Here is a 16,574-nt window from a genome sequence, read left to right on the forward strand (position 1 = left end):
ATTCCTAGCACTTAGTAGAATGCTTTGCACACAGGAAGCTCATAATAAATGCTTTCCTCCTTTCTTTCTTCCCTCCCTCCTTTCCTTCTTTTCCCTCTTTCCTTCCTTCCTTCCTTCCTTCCTTCCTTCCTTCCTTCCTTCCTTCCTTCCTTCCTTCCTTCCTTCCTTCCTAGCTGAGTCACTAAGAGGTTATACAATATGTTCAAGATCACACAGGCAATATGTGTCATGGGGAGGTTTTGAATCCAGATCTCCTTGATGCTGAAGCAGGTCTCTATTTGCTACGCCAAGCTTCTTTCTCACATATATAAAAGCATATACACAAGTATGTATGTATATATACATACATATCACATACACGCATCAGCCCTCCCTTACTTAAATCCAATTTATTTGCATGTCATGGCATCATCTCCCTGATGTCATGGTCATCTTCAAGATTGAAGGACAAACAACAATCTCTGTGAGTAGTAGTAGGAGCTTCCCCACTGGGGCCCAACTGGAACTGGCCAGTAGGTAACAGTTCTTTCTCTCTTTTTTCTTTTCTTCCCTTCTTCCTTCCTTTCTTCCTTCCTTCCTGCCTTCCTTCCTTCTTTCCCCTGTCCGCCTAGGGTATCATACATACCCTTACCTGGGGTGCTCTACCCAAAGGAATGTAATTTTTTTTTTGATGAGACAATTGGGGTTAAGTGACTTGCCCAGAGTCACACAGCTAGTGAATGTTACGTGTCTGAGGCCAGATTAGAACTCAGATCCTCCTGACTCCAAGGCTGGAGCTCTATCCACTGTACCATCTAGCTGCCCCGACTTATTTAATCTTAACTCCTTCTCTTCTCTCATAACAATCAGTCAATCTATGAGAATCCATTAAAGGCAGACTATGGAGACACAAAGAAAAAGTAAAAATAGCCCCTTCCCTCAAGGAGCTTATACTCTAATGGGGAAAACAATATGTACATACATAGGTAAATACGAGATACACATTCAGTGCAGCCCAACTTGTTAACTCGTGCCTTGTACACATCTTGTACCTGACAACTGACTACTTTTTTTGTCTTTGCAGAAGGAAAGGGTTCTGGATAATGGACTGGTGGATGGTCATGCCTATACTATCACTGGAATCAGGAAGGTAAGAAAAATATTTTGGCCCTATTCTTCTTTCCTACCTGTGGGTTCAGCCCAAACATCAGTTCCCCCCAAATAGAAGCCTCTTTGCTGATTTAGATAGATTCTCTCAAGCAGGCATAAGGGACCTGGCAGGGCTCTGGTGGCTTCTATGGCAGACCATTTCCTCCTCTCTGGATGGTTTCTTTCATTTTAAGACAAGAAAGTCCTTCTGCTCTAGACAGAGAGCACTGGGGGAGAAAGATATCTCTGTTCTCAGCATGTTCATAATGCTCTCTGCAGGTAATAACTGTCTGAAGAGCTACTTCTGAATATGGTATGTGCTGGTCCAGCCCACCCCCATCTCCTCTGGTCCTGCATCAAGACAGAGCTTCATTGACAGCAAGCCTATTAACTTTGCTAATCTGGGTACTCATCTCTTGAGGATGAGCCCACCTAGCCATATTCCACTCTGCCTCTTTCTCCTTATCCTGTTCCTGATTATGCCTCCAAAATCAGTATCTTTCATTCAAATTTATTATCATTCAATATCCCAGAGTTCCAAAATCTCCCAGATTCCCTAAAGTTATGATGTTTCTTACCTTATCCCTACCATCTTAAACCTTCCATTACTGAAGCTCCTTCCCACTAAGCTAATGTCCTTCAATACTAGTCTCCCTTATATCTATATCCCTTCTGGGATTTATCCTACCACCAGCTTTCCCCTTATTTCTCCATTCTGCTGCCTCCCTTTTCCATCACCAACCATCTCTGTTCTTCGGTTGACTTTCAATTTCAATATCTCTCTTCTACCCATAGACCCCAAGTCTAGACCTCAGACACCATGAGCTCCCTGCTGACATAAAACTTTTCTTTTACTGGACTATGGACTGGCTTGTCAGACTTGGCTTACTTCCAGCCAGATCAGAGAATTTTTGAGGCTATTGGAGAGAATAGGGGGCGCTAGCAGTGTTCCTACTCTGGCAGGAAAATAATATTGTCAACTGAGTGGCACAATGGATGGCATATGGGAACTGAAGTCAGGAAGATCTGAGTTCAAATCCTGATGTGTGTACTTGTTAGTTCTGTGACTGGGAAATGCACTTAACACCTGCCTCAGTTTTTTTAACCTGCACAATGGGGATAATAATAATATCTATCTCCCAGGGTCTAGTGGAGACAAAATGAGACAATATTTGTAAAGCATTTTGAGAACCTTAAGGTGATACATAAACACTAGATTTTATTAGTGTAGAAAGAATCACAAAGTCATAAATGATTGAAGTTGGAAGGGAGATGGTACAGAATTTGGAATCAGAAGTCATGGCTCATCTATTTTGGATCTTAGGCAAGTTCCATGACCTCTATGAGCTTTCATTTCCTTATTTCAAAAATGTAGATGAAAATGATACTATTAGATAGTATGTTCTAATGGGGAAAAATGGTAAATGTAGGGTCAGAGAACTTGGGTTCAAATCCCAGATCTGTCACTAACTACCTGAGTGACCTTGAGCAAGTCATCCTCTCTGGGCCTCAGTTTTCCCATCTATAAAATGGTCCAATTGGACTCGAAGGTTCCTTCTGGCTAAATCCATGATACTAGCATTCTACTTTCTCTCTACCTACTTCATAAAGCTATTTGTAAAAGATCTAATATATCTGAAAGTGCTCTATAAACTTCCAAGTGCTACATAAATGAGATCATTAACTCATCTTTTCCATATTTTGTACAGGTAACTTGCCATAATGGACCTGAATACCTAGTAAGGCTGAGAAACCCTTGGGGAAAGGTTGAATGGAAAGGAGACTGGAGTGACAGGTGAGCTTTATCCTATTACAGAAGAGACAGAGGCACAGGTGGTCATGGAGGGAAAGGGAAAATGGAGGCTGTTATTACTCATAGGCAGAAATCAGGAAATGGCAGCACCTACCTCGGCACAAGCACAAAGCATCTAGACTCTGAGAAATGACCCCCTAGAACCTAAGTGGGCTGGAAAATGCTGAGTTGGAGGAACATGAGCTAAGTTCCTTACAATATAGCACCTGCTACTGAGGGCTGGCCCTGAAGTTTGTTTCTGCATGAAGGAGAGTGACAGAATTAGGTGGTTAGGAACTCTCTTTATTAGCTCATTTGCAAAGAGCCATATGGTTCTACCTGTAAATATAGAAATACATATGTATATGCATAGGAATATATATACACTGTATGCACATTCACATGTGCATGTCTATATGGACATGCATATACACACATGTACATAAATAGGTATATGTACATATGCATACGCATATACATTGTATGCATTGCATAGTATATGTATAGACATAAGCATAAATGTATGCATACATATGTATAATATACGTGAACACATGTTTATGCGTTGCAATGTGTGTGGCATGTACATGTTTATTTGTGCAAGCATGTATACACATACACATGTATATGTGTATATGTGTACGGGTATTGTGTGTATGTATATACCTGCACGCATGTATCCAAATATACCTTTTCCAGGGCAATGAAACCTCATCACTTATTTCCTTTTCCCTGAGACAGGGGTTTCCTGACTGAAAAGATAACCGAAGAGTGGGGAGTTTAGCTCTCCAGTTTTGGAACGTTTGGCCTTTTTATTCTGGATTCCAGAATCCTAGAATCTCAGAGTCACAAGGGACCTCAGAGACCACCTGGTCTAACTCTTATCTGAAAATTAATCCCTTTAATATTTCTAACAAATGTGTTGTCCTAAATGGAACTAAAGGTGATTGATAATTGATAATTAGCCTCAGTTCTGTCACTTGTACATGATGTTGGGCAAATCTCTCTGACCCTCAGTTTCTTTTTCTATAAAAATGAGGTGATTAGATTAGATGACTTCAAAGATCCCTGTAAGTTCTAAATATCTGGTTATCCAGCCTTTCTGGGAAGGCCCAAGGTAATTGTTCATAAGCAGCTAAGTGGCACAGTGGATAGAGAGCTGGGCCTGGAGTTAGGAAGACCTGAATTCAAATCCATCCTCAAACACTTGCTAGCTGTGTGACCCTGGGCAAGTCACTTATCTTCTGTCTGCCTTAGCTTGCTCATCTGTAAAATGAAGATAATAATAGCTCCTATCTCCCATGGTTGTTGTGGGGATAAAATGAGATAATATATTCAAAGCATTGTGCAGGCACTTATCTGAATGCTAGCTATTATTTTTATATGGTGCTTTAAGATTTGAAAAGTTCTTGGCAAGTTATTATTATCCCCATTCTATAGAAGAAAACTTGAAGGCTCAGAGAGGTTAAGTAATTAACCTGGGGTCATATAGCTAAATGGCTGAGCAGGCTTAGAACTAGGCCTTCCCAACTCCAACTCTGGCACTCTGTCCCATAGGGCATCTACTACCTTTGGGCTCCCCATGTATATGTGCTATACCGTAAAATGTCAATTTATCTCATTGAGAAAGAATTGGGTCTGCATGGTAAAAAGGGAGAGAAGCAAGTTGGGACAGCAGAAAGGATTTGGAATGAGTAGAGATCTGGCTTGAATCCCACCTCCAGTATTTAGTTTCTGTGTGATTCTGAGCAAGTCTTCAGCTCTCTGAGTCTCAGTTTTCTCAACTATAAAACAGAAATAATAATTCCTCTATTACTTACCTCTAGTACTTACTTCCCAGGTGTGTAGTGAGGCTCAGATGAGATAAGACATTAAGTAAGGCATTTGAAGTTAAGGTGATTATTAATCAGCCATCTCTGCAAGGATGCTCAGAAGACTAAAGCTAGAAGTGACCTTAGAGATCCCATAATCTAATGCTCTCATTTTACAGATGAGGAGGCTTTAAGAGATTATGCTACCCAAAGTCACACAGGAAATAAATGACGGAACTGAGACTTGAACTCAGGTCTTGTGACTGCAAGTTCAGAGCTCTTTCCACTATATCATACCACCTCAAGCACAGTGGACCATTTCCCAAAAGCTTTTTATGGAGCACATCACTCATAGCATTTCATTCCTTCCCCCTCCCCATTCCCTAATCCCTTCAGGTCAAAAAAATGGGACCTCCTGAATCCAAAGGAGAAGATTCTGCTTCTGCGGAATGATGAGGATGGAGAGTTCTGGTAAGAGGTCTGAGCCTGGAGGCCTCTATATAGCCCAGATCCTGGGTTTCCCCCTCACTATTGACAGCCTCTCTTTTCCTTTCTGTCACTTAATGGACTAACCCCTATTACTCCGTATATTCCTGTTTCCTTAATGGAACTCTGCCTTCTTAATATCTCTAAGCAGTTCTATGGGGTGGCAAGGGCTTTGAAGTCACATGCTAAAATTCAGAGTCCTCATAGAACTGGTATTCCTTTAGAGTCTCATAACACTGAATTTAGGGCCTAGAGGGCAAGAATCATTATAAAATAGAAAGCTACAGGGATCTACTCTTCCTCCTCCCTTTTCAGCCACCTCATTGCCACACCTTCAGTAAGTTACGTATTATTCCCCCCTTCCTTCCTTTGGTGGTAGCCTTGCTGTATCCTGGGGGACTCTGCCCATGTAGGACTGGTGTCCCAGGTTCTTTGTCTTAGCAACCTCCTACCCCGTGATTGAATTTGCTTTCAAGGCCTTTTCTCAAGCTGGGGAGGAGGGATGGGAGCAATGCTACTTAGGGTGTTGGTTCTAGGAGAGGGAGCAGGGAAAGAAGTGAAAACAATCACTCACCCCAGCTTTGCCAGGAGCTGATCTGTGAAGTCCTATACATGTCCATATGTGCATATATATATATGTATCTATTAATATGCGCATGTGAAAGTTGTGCTGCCTTCCTCTGCCTTGACCCACATTGAGTCCACACATCTTTTATTTCCAGAGAGGAGCGTATGTAGTTGACCTTGACAGTGGATGCCTTGTGTTAGGAAATACTCCTATTTCCCATTTTCACTGTGCACAGTCACAAGAAATCAGACAACAAGTATTTATTAAGTGCATAATATAAGACAAGCCGGGGATAAGCCCTGGAGCAAAAAAGTCTGGTTCCTGTCCTGCAGAAACACATTATTCTAATGGGGAAGACAAAGTTGTAGAGGATTATGTACATGCAAGGGAAAGGACCTACTATGTGCCAGGTACTTTTGAGGCTGGCTTTGAAACCAGGATCTGACACCAGCCCCAGTGCTTTATCCACAGCTATTTCTACATAGAAAATATATTCCATATATGTAGATGAAAGGCAATCAGAGAGGGAAGGCACTAGCAACCAGGGGGACCTCTGGAAAGGCATCCTATAAGAGGAGAGATTTTGTCTGAGTCTTTAATCCAGGGAAGCTAAAAGCAGAGATAAGGAGCAGGACTATGCCAGGATGGGGGACAGCCAGTGCAGAAACATGAAGGTGAGACATGGAGTGTCATAGGTAAGGAGCAGCATCATTCTAACTCAGGTCCTCATTGCTTTACTGTACTATTGCAATAGCCTTTTTGTTGGTCACTTCGCCTCAAGTTTCTCCCCACTCCAGCCCATCCTCCATTCAGCTGCCAAAATGATGTTCCTAAAGCACAGGTCTATTCCCCTACTCGATAAACTCCAGTGGTTTCCTATTACCTCCAAGCTATTGTAGTAGGTGCAATAAGATGATAAGGACCAGAGTCAGGATGGTAGCCATGCGAGTAGGGAGGAGACATACATGAGAAACGTTGTGAAGGGAGAGATGGCAAGATTGACAACAGACTGGACGTGTGGGGTGAATGTAAGCAGGGAATCAAGGATGACACAGAAGTTGCAAGCCTGGGTAACTGGTGGTAGCATCAATAGTAACAAGAAAGTTGGGAAAAGGAAAAGAGAGTGAGTTCTCTTTTGGACATGTTCAAAAGGTGATTAATTGACGATGAGGCACTAGAACTTAGGAGAGATTAGGACTAGATATATAGGTCTAAGAATCATTTGCACAGATGGTTGGATCCCTAGGATCACCAAATGAGATGGTATAAAAGAATAAGAGAAGAGAGTCCAAGACAGAACCTTGGTGTTCACCCACAGTGAGTAGGCATGATTTGGATGAAGATCTAGTGAAGACTGGGAAAGAGAGGTCGGGCAGGTAAGAGGAGAGCCAAGAGAGAAGAGTACCACAAAAAACTAGAGAGGAGAGAGTATCCAGAAGGAGGCAGTGATCGCTAACATCAAAGGCTGAGAAGATTTCAAGAAGGATGATGTTCGAGGAGATGGTAACTAGATTTGACAATGAAAAATCATTGAGGGAGCAGTTCCACTTTACCCGATGAGGTCAGAAGGCAGGTGGCAAATGTAATTTGTACTAGGGTCACGGCCAGGGAGACTGAAGAAGAAGACAACCGAGAGAGAGAGATCTCAGAGGTAAAATGAACAACAAGTAGTTGGCTGATTATGAGAAATGAAGAAAGAACATTCGAAGAGAATAAGCAGTGGATAGAATGCTGGACCTGGAGTCAGGAAGACCCAAGTTTAAATCCTGCCTCAGACCCTTACTAGGTGTATGAGCCTGGGCAAATCATTTAATCTCAGTTTGCATTAGTTTCCTCAAAAATAAAGTCAAGACTCACTAGCTGTGTGACTCTGGGCAAGTCGCTTAACCCCAATTGCCTCACAAAAAAAAAAAAGTCAAGATAATAATACTACCTACCTCCTAAAGGTGTTATGAGCCTTTGAACACCTGAGATAATGTATGTATCTTGCAAACTCTAAAGCATTATGTAAATATGAGCTACTGTTCTTATCATCATTGTTAAATGAGACTACTAAGGGGGAGATTTAGAGAGAAAAGATCAAGGACTCTGAGAAATACTCACAGTAAGGAGCTAGGCAGATGAACCTTCAAAAAAGGAATGATGGGAGAAGCAGGAGAGAAGAGCCAGGAGAGTGTCATGTCATAAGATCCTAGATCTAGGCCTGGAAGGGACCTCAGAGGCCATCTAATTAAACGCCCTCAATTTACAGTCAAGAAAACTGGCAGAGAATTGAAGATGGAGACGTCATATAGATAGGAAGTGATAGGGGCACTGAGTCTTCTGCCTGCAGAGGCAATCTTCTTTTCTGCCGTCCACACTCTTTCTAAAACCAAGGAAGGAGATAGTGCCAGGGAGGAAAAGGGTAGTGACCAACGTTGCCAAAAGCAGGTGAGAGCTCATGGAAGATCAAAACTGAAAACAATTTTTTTTAAAAGGCTATTGGTATTGGTGATCAGTTCACTGATGACCTTTGACAGATTTTCAAGACTTTCATGAGCTATTATTATTATATGGGGCAGCTAAGTGGCACAGACTAGGAGTGAGAAATATCTGAGTTGGAATCCCACCTCAGATCCTTGCTAGCTGTGTGACTCTGGGTAGATCACCTCTCTGTGCCTCAATTTCTCCATTTGTAAAATGGAGATAATACTAGCACCAACTCCCCAGAGTTGTCGTGAAGATCAAATGAGTTAAAATATATAAAACACTTTGAAAACCTTAAAGCATTATATAAATGCTAGCTATTACTGTTATTATCATTATTTTTCCTGTAAAATTTTCCTATATAGAAAGGTTGTCTCTGCCAATCCACGGGAACTTCATGGAAAGCAAATTATGCACTTCTTTGTATTCCCCATAGGATTTAGCCTGGGATCTAGTACAGAGTAGATGCTCCATAAATATTCTTTGGTTGATAGATTACAAAATCTTTATCTCCTCTCAAGGTCACACTACAGGGGAAGGAGAGATATGTTGGCTAGGAGCAATCCACATATATTAAATAGATAATTTAACTCAAAGGGCCCTGATCCTTAGTGTAATACACCAAATGATGAACTTTCACTCTAGATTCTCTTAGATTCTTTCCTTGCAAGCCCCAAAGACCTCTGTGGATGGGGAAGCTCAGTGAATGTCACAATTTGGAAAAATAATGGCTTGTGTTTATATGTATAGTGGTTAGAGGGCTGGCCTCAGAGTCAGGAAGTCCTTTTTCATGCCCCACCTCTGATACATATACTAGGTGTGTGAGGCTGGGTAAGTCACAATCTCTTAGTACCCCAGCCAGCTCTTTCAGACTACAAGGTATAGAACAACTGGCAATCTTCAGAGGGATTTTCCTCACTGTGAGTTCTCTAAACAAAAGGCAGGTAGGTGACTCAATGAATAGAGCTCTGGACCTGGACTCAGCAAGAGATGAGTTGAAATCCAGCCTCAGACACTTACTAATCACATGATCCTGGGTAAGTCACTTAACTTCTCTCTGCCTTAGTTTCTTCACCTGTAAAATGGAAACAATAATAGCCCCTACCTCCCAAGGTTGTGAGGATAAAATACTATTTGTAAAGAATTTTGCAAACCTTAAAAGTGCTGTATAAATGCTATTGTTGTTGTTGTTGTTATACAAATGAAATCACAGGTCCACACCTTCACCCCTACCCCCAAAAATGAGTATAGAAGGCTTCAGGGTTACAAAATCCCTTTTCTATTTGTATCATCCCATTCAATTTTCACAACCAGAACCATAACTACTAACGGTTCAGGCATCTTAGCAATGTGTCCTAGGAAAGCTTCAAATCAGCTTTCTAAGATGAATTGAATAGGATAGGAAGAAGAGACTCTGGACATTGTTCCCTTTGGGAAGGGACCCTATGACATGACAAGGCTATTGTGGTTTCCTATTTCAGTAAATGATTCTTATTACACTCAGTTATTCCTTCATTGTAGGTGTAGGTGTCAATGCTCTTAATGCCTTCTAAAATTTAGTGTTTGGGATAGCACCCTCATTGCCTCACCCTAGGTACATCTATGCTCACAATCACCACTGGGGTCATGCTGTACAAATATTATCTGTGTTTTTCACATGAAGATACTGAAAGGCTATGTAACTTGCCTGTGTAAGTAGTGAGTGGCAGAGATGAAACTGGAATATTTTTTACTTTAAATCTTTTGACTCCAGGCCCAGCAGTCTTTCCACTATGTCAAATGTCAGGTTTTGTAGTTTAAACTATAGGTTAGTTTTCCCCAACATGTCCTGATGGCTTGTTTTATCACAGTTTGGTCTCTGTGTCTGTTTTCTCAGGATGTCCTTCCATGACTTTAAATTCCATTTTGTATCTCTGGTCATCTGTCAGCTGACACCAGACCTGATGAGTCAGGAAGGAGGAAAGAAGTGGATGTGTTCTCTGAGTGCTGGGAGATGGGTGAGGGGCAGCACAGCTGGTGGCAGGCTGAGGCATTATCGAGGTAAGTCATTCCATAGGGTAGGTCAGAACTTTGTACGAGGTGGGAGCTGAGGGCTCTAATAGTCCTGAGCAAAAGGGAAAGGACAGCAGCCTGAAGCAGGAATCTCAAGTGCTTTTTCCTTGGGAAAAGTAATGTATACAACACCACATAGCCTATGGACTCCCAGAATCATATGCCTTATTCTTCCAAACATTCAAAATCCTTCAGACAAATGACCGTGGACAGATCATATCTTCCACCCCGTGACTCAGCACAGAATCCAGAATTGGCATTCAATGGAGAGGGAGAGGGCACTTGCCAGTGCCCAACTTAAGAAACCCAAGAAGGCCCTTATCTGTCTTCCCTACCCCTCCGACTTCCCTCCTCAATGACTGAAGCCTATAATTTGACTTCATTTCTTTAACTTAAGATTTTGATTCCAGTTAAAATAGAGGAGGGAAGGAAAGAGAAAGCAAAGAGCTGGGGCCCCTAAAGTTAAACTTGGCTTTCACAGTGGCCACAGCTGGCTCCAGGAAGGCAGAGCTCAATTTAGATCTGTCTTAGGGATCAAATCAAGGAATATTATGTTCAGTTCTTTTTTAAAAAAAATTGTTATAATAGTAGGGATACAGAGCCCACAGAAAGATCAGTCAGATCTTGATTTGTGTTCAGTTATGAGGACCACGTTTTAGGAAGGATATTGACAAGCCTGGGCTGTTCATAGCATAGCATGACCAAGATGGTAAGGATACTAGAGATCATGTTCTAGAGGGATTGGCTGAGGAAACTTGGGATAATTAGACTAGCTGGGGTTCCTAACCAGGGGTGTATGATTTAAAAAAAAATTTTGCTAACTGTATTTCAATATAATTGATTTCCTTTGTAATCTTACATATTCTATTTTATGCACTTAAAGTTATATTATGAGAAGGGGTCTGTAGGTTTCATTAGACTGCCAGAGTACCCATAACACATATGTAAGTATATATAGCATATAAAGAAAATAAATACAAATGAATGTGAGGTGGTTGAGTAATAGGCCCTTTGGGAGAGAAAACATTAGAATTCGAGGAAATCAGGAAAAGCCCAATGTAGGAGTTTACATTCTAATGGAGGCAACTGCACACATTTGGAAACTGGTGATCAGGGAAGAGAATTTTGGTCTAGAAGTTTGCAGGGATGCCGTGTGGGATCCTAGGGGAGTAGAATGACACAATTTAAGAAGGAATAGTGGCAGAGTGTTTTTATCATGGTTTGTGATTCCAGAACTGGAGATGACATAAGGAGGAAGAAAGGAGAAAAGGGTAGACTAGAGGTGGTAAAAGAATTGGTAAGGAGGCTATGGAGGAGGTGAATTAGAAGAAGTAAAGTACATTATGGCTACAGCTTTTCTAAAATGCTTTTCTGTGTGAGATAGTCACTGATCAGGAGAGTAGGACCCCAGGACATATTTTTTTTTTTGCTTTTAGGCAATTGGGGTTAAGTGACTTGTCCAGGGTCACACAGCTAGTAAGTGTCAAGTGTTTGGTCTGAGGCCAGATTTGAACTTGGGTCCTCCTGACTTCAGGGCCAGTGCTCTTTCCACTGTGCCACCTAGCTGCCCTGACATTTTTATTAATCTCTAAATTGGACTAGATGTCCTCTGAGGTCCCTTCAAATGAGAAGATTCCAAAGTTCTAGGATTCTAGGGAAATACAGAATGTTTTCTTTAGCATTAAATCTCTGATGGGTTTAAACCCCTCCTTCTCCAGACACGTTTTGGATGAACCCACAATTTCAACTTACTGTCCTAAGTGCTGATGAAGACAAGAGGTCCTCAAATCTCTGCAGTGTCTTGGTTTCACTTATGCAAAAATCTAAGAGCCGCCACAGGAACCAAATGCATCACCTCCCCGTTGGCACTTTTCTTTTCAGGGTAGGTGGAGACATTTGGATCAACCAGAGTGAGTGATGCTCAGTGTGGGATCAGAAATACATTGGTTTCACCATCCCAAAGGGTCCCTAATTCTCTTCTGGGAAAATGAGTATGGCCTATTTATTATCCTTCTTCTCTCTCTTCTCCATCAACATTCCACTTTTGGATAGCACTAACTATAAGAAAACTTTTTAAAATTTCAAGTCAAAGTTTGTTTCTGTTTACCTTCCACCCTTGCTTCCTAGGTTTCCCCCTTTGGAATCAAGTAGGAAAGGCTAATCTCTCTTCCACGTGGCACGCTGAAATTTTGCCTCCTTATGAAAATATTTAGTAAATATTCATGGAATCATAGAACTAAAAGGAATTTCAGTTACCATCTAGCCCAATACGTACACAAACGGAATCCGTAATATGACAAACCCAAGAAATAAATGGTCAGTTGCTGCTTTGAGGTGTTTAAGCAGAGGGTGGGTGACCACTGTATGGGGTACTTAAAGGTGGGAATTCTTTTTGGGCTACAGGTTAGATTGGATGGCTGCAGAGGTCCCTCTAACCAGCAAATTCTGTGACCAAGTTTATGGCCTAGTCCCCTGAAAAAGTGAAGTAAAGTGCTGTTCTCTCTGAGCAAATTGATTCTTTTCCAATCATGATTTATCTTCTACTTTCAGATCTGCTTATCCATCCTTCATCCTCAGCCCCATTTAGATCTAGTTTCATCTGTGGCTCTTCTTTAGCAGTGGTCTTTGGTTGGTCATTCCCTTAAGGCCAGGCATAGAATCAGGGCCTGTTAGTGCTACAGGGGACCTCAGAGAGCATGTATTCTGATCCCATAACTTCAGAGTTCTATCAACTTGGCCTTTGGGTTTGTAGGTTTGGGCTTGTAGAAGAACTGAATTCCTTGACTAACCTATTCTCTTTCTTCTTGTCCTCCAGGTGAATAAGGTGAGTCTCCGACCTGGAAGTCAGCCATTCCTATGGGCTATACCTATGGCATGTCACCAGCTGTGAAGCCACTTAGCTCTGATTTAACTCTAGATACTTTAAAACTCTAGATACAAGGTCTCAAAATGATGTCATCTGCTATGGACTTGTGCAATTAAAAGAATCCCTATTATTCTTTTTTTAATTTGATTTTTAACATTCTTTTTAAATTTTGCTTTCCAAATTCTTTCCTTCCCTCCCACTCCCTCTGTCATCCACAGAGAAGGTAAGCAATATATCAATTATACATGTGAAATCATGTAAAACATATTTCCATATTCACCCTATTTTTTTTTAAAGCTAGGTAAAGAAAGTGGGAAAATTATACTTCAGTTTGCACTGAGTTCACTAATTCTTTCTTTGGAGGTAGATAGCATTTTTTTCATCTGAGTCCTTTGGAATTATCTTGGATCATTGTATTGATCAGAGTAGTTGAGTCTTTCACAGTTGATCATCATTATAACATTGCTGTTATTGTGCACAATGATCTCCTGGTTTTTCCTCACTTCGCTGCATCAGTTCATAAAAGTCTGGCTATGTTTTTCTGAAACCACCCCATCATTTCTTATGGCACAATATTACTCCATCATAATCATGTGCCACAACTTGTTCAGCCATTCACCAACTGATGGGCATCCCCTCAATTTCCACTTCTTTGCCACCACAAAAAGAGCTGCCATAAATATTTTTGGCCATACAGTTCCTTTTTTTCCTGATCAGTTTGGGATACAGATCTAGGAGTGGTATTGCTGGGTCCAAGTTTTATAGCCCTTTGGCCCTAGTTCCAAATTGTTCTCCAGAATGGTTGGACCAGTTCACTACTCCACCAGCAGTTCATTGGTGTACCTATTCTTCCTTCATCTCCTCCAGCATATGTTATTTCTGATAGGTATGAGGTGGTACCTCAGAGTTGTTTTTATTTGCCTTTCCCTAATCAGTAGTGATTTAGAGGGGAATATAGAAGGGACTAGAACCCTGGTGTAAGAACGTATTGAGCCATTTGCAAGACCTCTCATCTACCCTTTGTGTCTGCCATCACCAACTCCCACTGTTGGCTCCAAGAAGCTATATCATGCACAGCAGTCATACCCTGGTAAAACTGTCCCAGCAGATGGGCTAAACTAGGTTAAGGGTAACCAGCAAGTCTCAAAACCATCAGTGAGTTACGGGGAGTCTACCCCAAGCATGTGAAGACTCAGTAGAATGGGTGGATGAGAACAATTCGAAGGCAGCTGAAGCAGGAGCTATGGTCAAACTTTGAAGACGCCACAGTCATCCGCAGCATCTCAGCTTGACTTTTGTCTTGTTATTGGACTTCAATGATTCTGAAAGAGAGAGTAAGGCTGACAACTTTGTGCAACTCTGCCTCACTCAAATCCAATTCACATGCAAGTCAAGACATCACCCTGTGATGTCATTGGTCTTTGAAAATGAAGGATGAACAACAAATGATTTAGAGCATTTTTTCATATAGCTATAGATAGCTTTGATATCTTCTTCTGAAATCTGTGTTAATATCCTTTGACTACTTATCAATTGAGAGATGTTTCTTACTTCTATAAATCTGACTCAGTTCTATACTCAGCACATATTTGAGACATGAGGCTTTTATCAGACAAAATTGCTATAATTTTTTTTATATTACTTCATTGTATATGGTACCATTTAGCAAAATGTGGTTTCCTTGATTATCCCTTTTAATTAGGTTCATTTTGGCTTTTGTTTTGTCTAAGATCATGATTGCTACCCCTGCCTTTTTTCCTTCAGCTAAAGTATATTAGATTCTGCTCCAGCCCTTTATTTTAACTCTATGTTGTCTTTCTGTTTCAGTAGTATCTTTGTAAACAACATACTGTTGGATTCTGATTTCTAATCCATTATGCTAACCACTTCCATTTTATGAGTGAGCTCATCCCATTCACCTTCAGTTATGATTACTAATCATGTTTTCTCTCCATCCTATTTCTCTCTCTCTCTCTCTCTTTTTCAATCCTATCTCTCCTCCAAAATCTATTTTGCTTCTACTGCCTCTTTTAATCTGCCCTCCCTTTTATCATCCCTCACTCCATATCTTTTATCCCCTTTCCCTCCTATTTCCCTATTGAGTAAACTACATTTCTATACATAATTGAATGTGTATATATATTCTTCCCAATTCTGATGAGAGTGAGTTTCAAGCATTGCCCTCCACTGTAAAAGCTCTTCCTTGCGTAGCTTTTTTATGTGATAAAATTTACTCCATTCTACTTCTCCCTTCTCCCTCCTCCTACTGTATCCCTCTTTCTTACCTTTTCATTTTTGTTTTTTGGATCTCATTCCAACATAATCAACTTACATCTGTGCCTTCTGTCTATGTAAACTTCTTTTAACTGCCCTAATAATAATAATAATGAAGTTCTTAAGAGTTACAGTATCATCTTCTCATGTAGGAATGTAAACAGTTTGACTTTATTGAGACCTTTATGATTAGTCTTTCATGTTTACCTTTTTATGCTTCTCTTGAGTCTTGTGTTTGAATGTCAAATTTTCTATTCAACTCTGGTCTTTTCATCAGGAATGCTCAAAAGTCCATTGCTTCATTAAATATGTGTTTTCCCCACTCTTGAATAATTATACTCAGTTTTGCTGGATAGGTTATTTTTGGTTGTAATCCTGGCTCCTTTGCCTTCCAGAATATCATATACCAAGCCCTCCATTGTTTTTTAAACATAGAAGCTGCTAAATTTGATTATGATTGTGTTTAAATTGTTAGCTTATAACTATTTGAAGTATTTTCTCTCTGATCTAGAAGCTCTGGAATTTGGCTACAATATTCCTGGGAATCCTAATTTTGTGCTCTCTTTCAGGAGGTGATTAGTGGATCCTTTCAATTTCTATCTTACCCTCTTACCTAAAACATCAGGGCAATTTTCCTTAATAATTTCTTGAAATATGATGTCTAGGACTTTTTAGTGAGTCTAATAATTCTTAAATTATCTCTCCTTGATCTATTTTCCAGGTCAGTTGTTTTTCTGATGAGATATTTCACATTTTCTTCTATTTTAAAATTTTTGACTTTTATTGTTCCTGATGTCTCATCGAATCATTAGCTTCCATTTGCCCAATTCTATTTTTTTTTTGTGAGACAATTGGGGTTAAGTGACTTGCCCAGAGTCACACAGCTAGTGAGTGTTATGCGTCTGAGGCTGGATTTGAACTCAGGTCCTCCTGACTCCAGGGCTGGTACTCTATCCACTGCACCACCTAGCTGCCCCCCAACTCTAATTTTTAAAGAATTATTTTCTTCAGTGAGCTTTTGCACATCTTTTTCCATTTGGCCAATTCTGTTTTTTAAGGAGTTCTTCTCTTCAGTGAATTTTTTAGTCTCTTTTACCATTAGGCCAATTCTGTTTTTTAAGTTATTATTTT

At 40.6% G+C, this 16,574-nt stretch overlaps 1 protein-coding gene across 1 annotated transcript in view; it reads left to right on the top strand.

Annotated features, from left to right (window-relative positions):
* The window catches only part of CAPN14 (calpain 14), a 51,527-nt gene that overhangs the window by 9,327 nt on the left and 25,626 nt on the right, over nucleotides 1–16,574 (top strand). The window contains exons 6-11 of the mRNA XM_020972373.2: nucleotides 1,067–1,129; nucleotides 2,838–2,923; nucleotides 5,128–5,202; nucleotides 10,128–10,291; nucleotides 12,022–12,185; nucleotides 13,119–13,127. Coding sequence (XP_020828032.1) covers nucleotides 1,067–1,129; nucleotides 2,838–2,923; nucleotides 5,128–5,202; nucleotides 10,128–10,291; nucleotides 12,022–12,185; nucleotides 13,119–13,127 — 561 coding nt within the window. The remainder of the gene's footprint in view (nucleotides 1–1,066; nucleotides 1,130–2,837; nucleotides 2,924–5,127; nucleotides 5,203–10,127; nucleotides 10,292–12,021; nucleotides 12,186–13,118; nucleotides 13,128–16,574) is intronic.

This window comes from Phascolarctos cinereus, unplaced genomic scaffold (genome assembly GCF_003287225.1).
Source record: "Phascolarctos cinereus isolate Bilbo 61053 unplaced genomic scaffold, phaCin_HiC Scaffold_2;HRSCAF=192, whole genome shotgun sequence".
Classification (NCBI taxonomy): Eukaryota; Metazoa; Chordata; class Mammalia; order Diprotodontia; family Phascolarctidae; genus Phascolarctos; species Phascolarctos cinereus.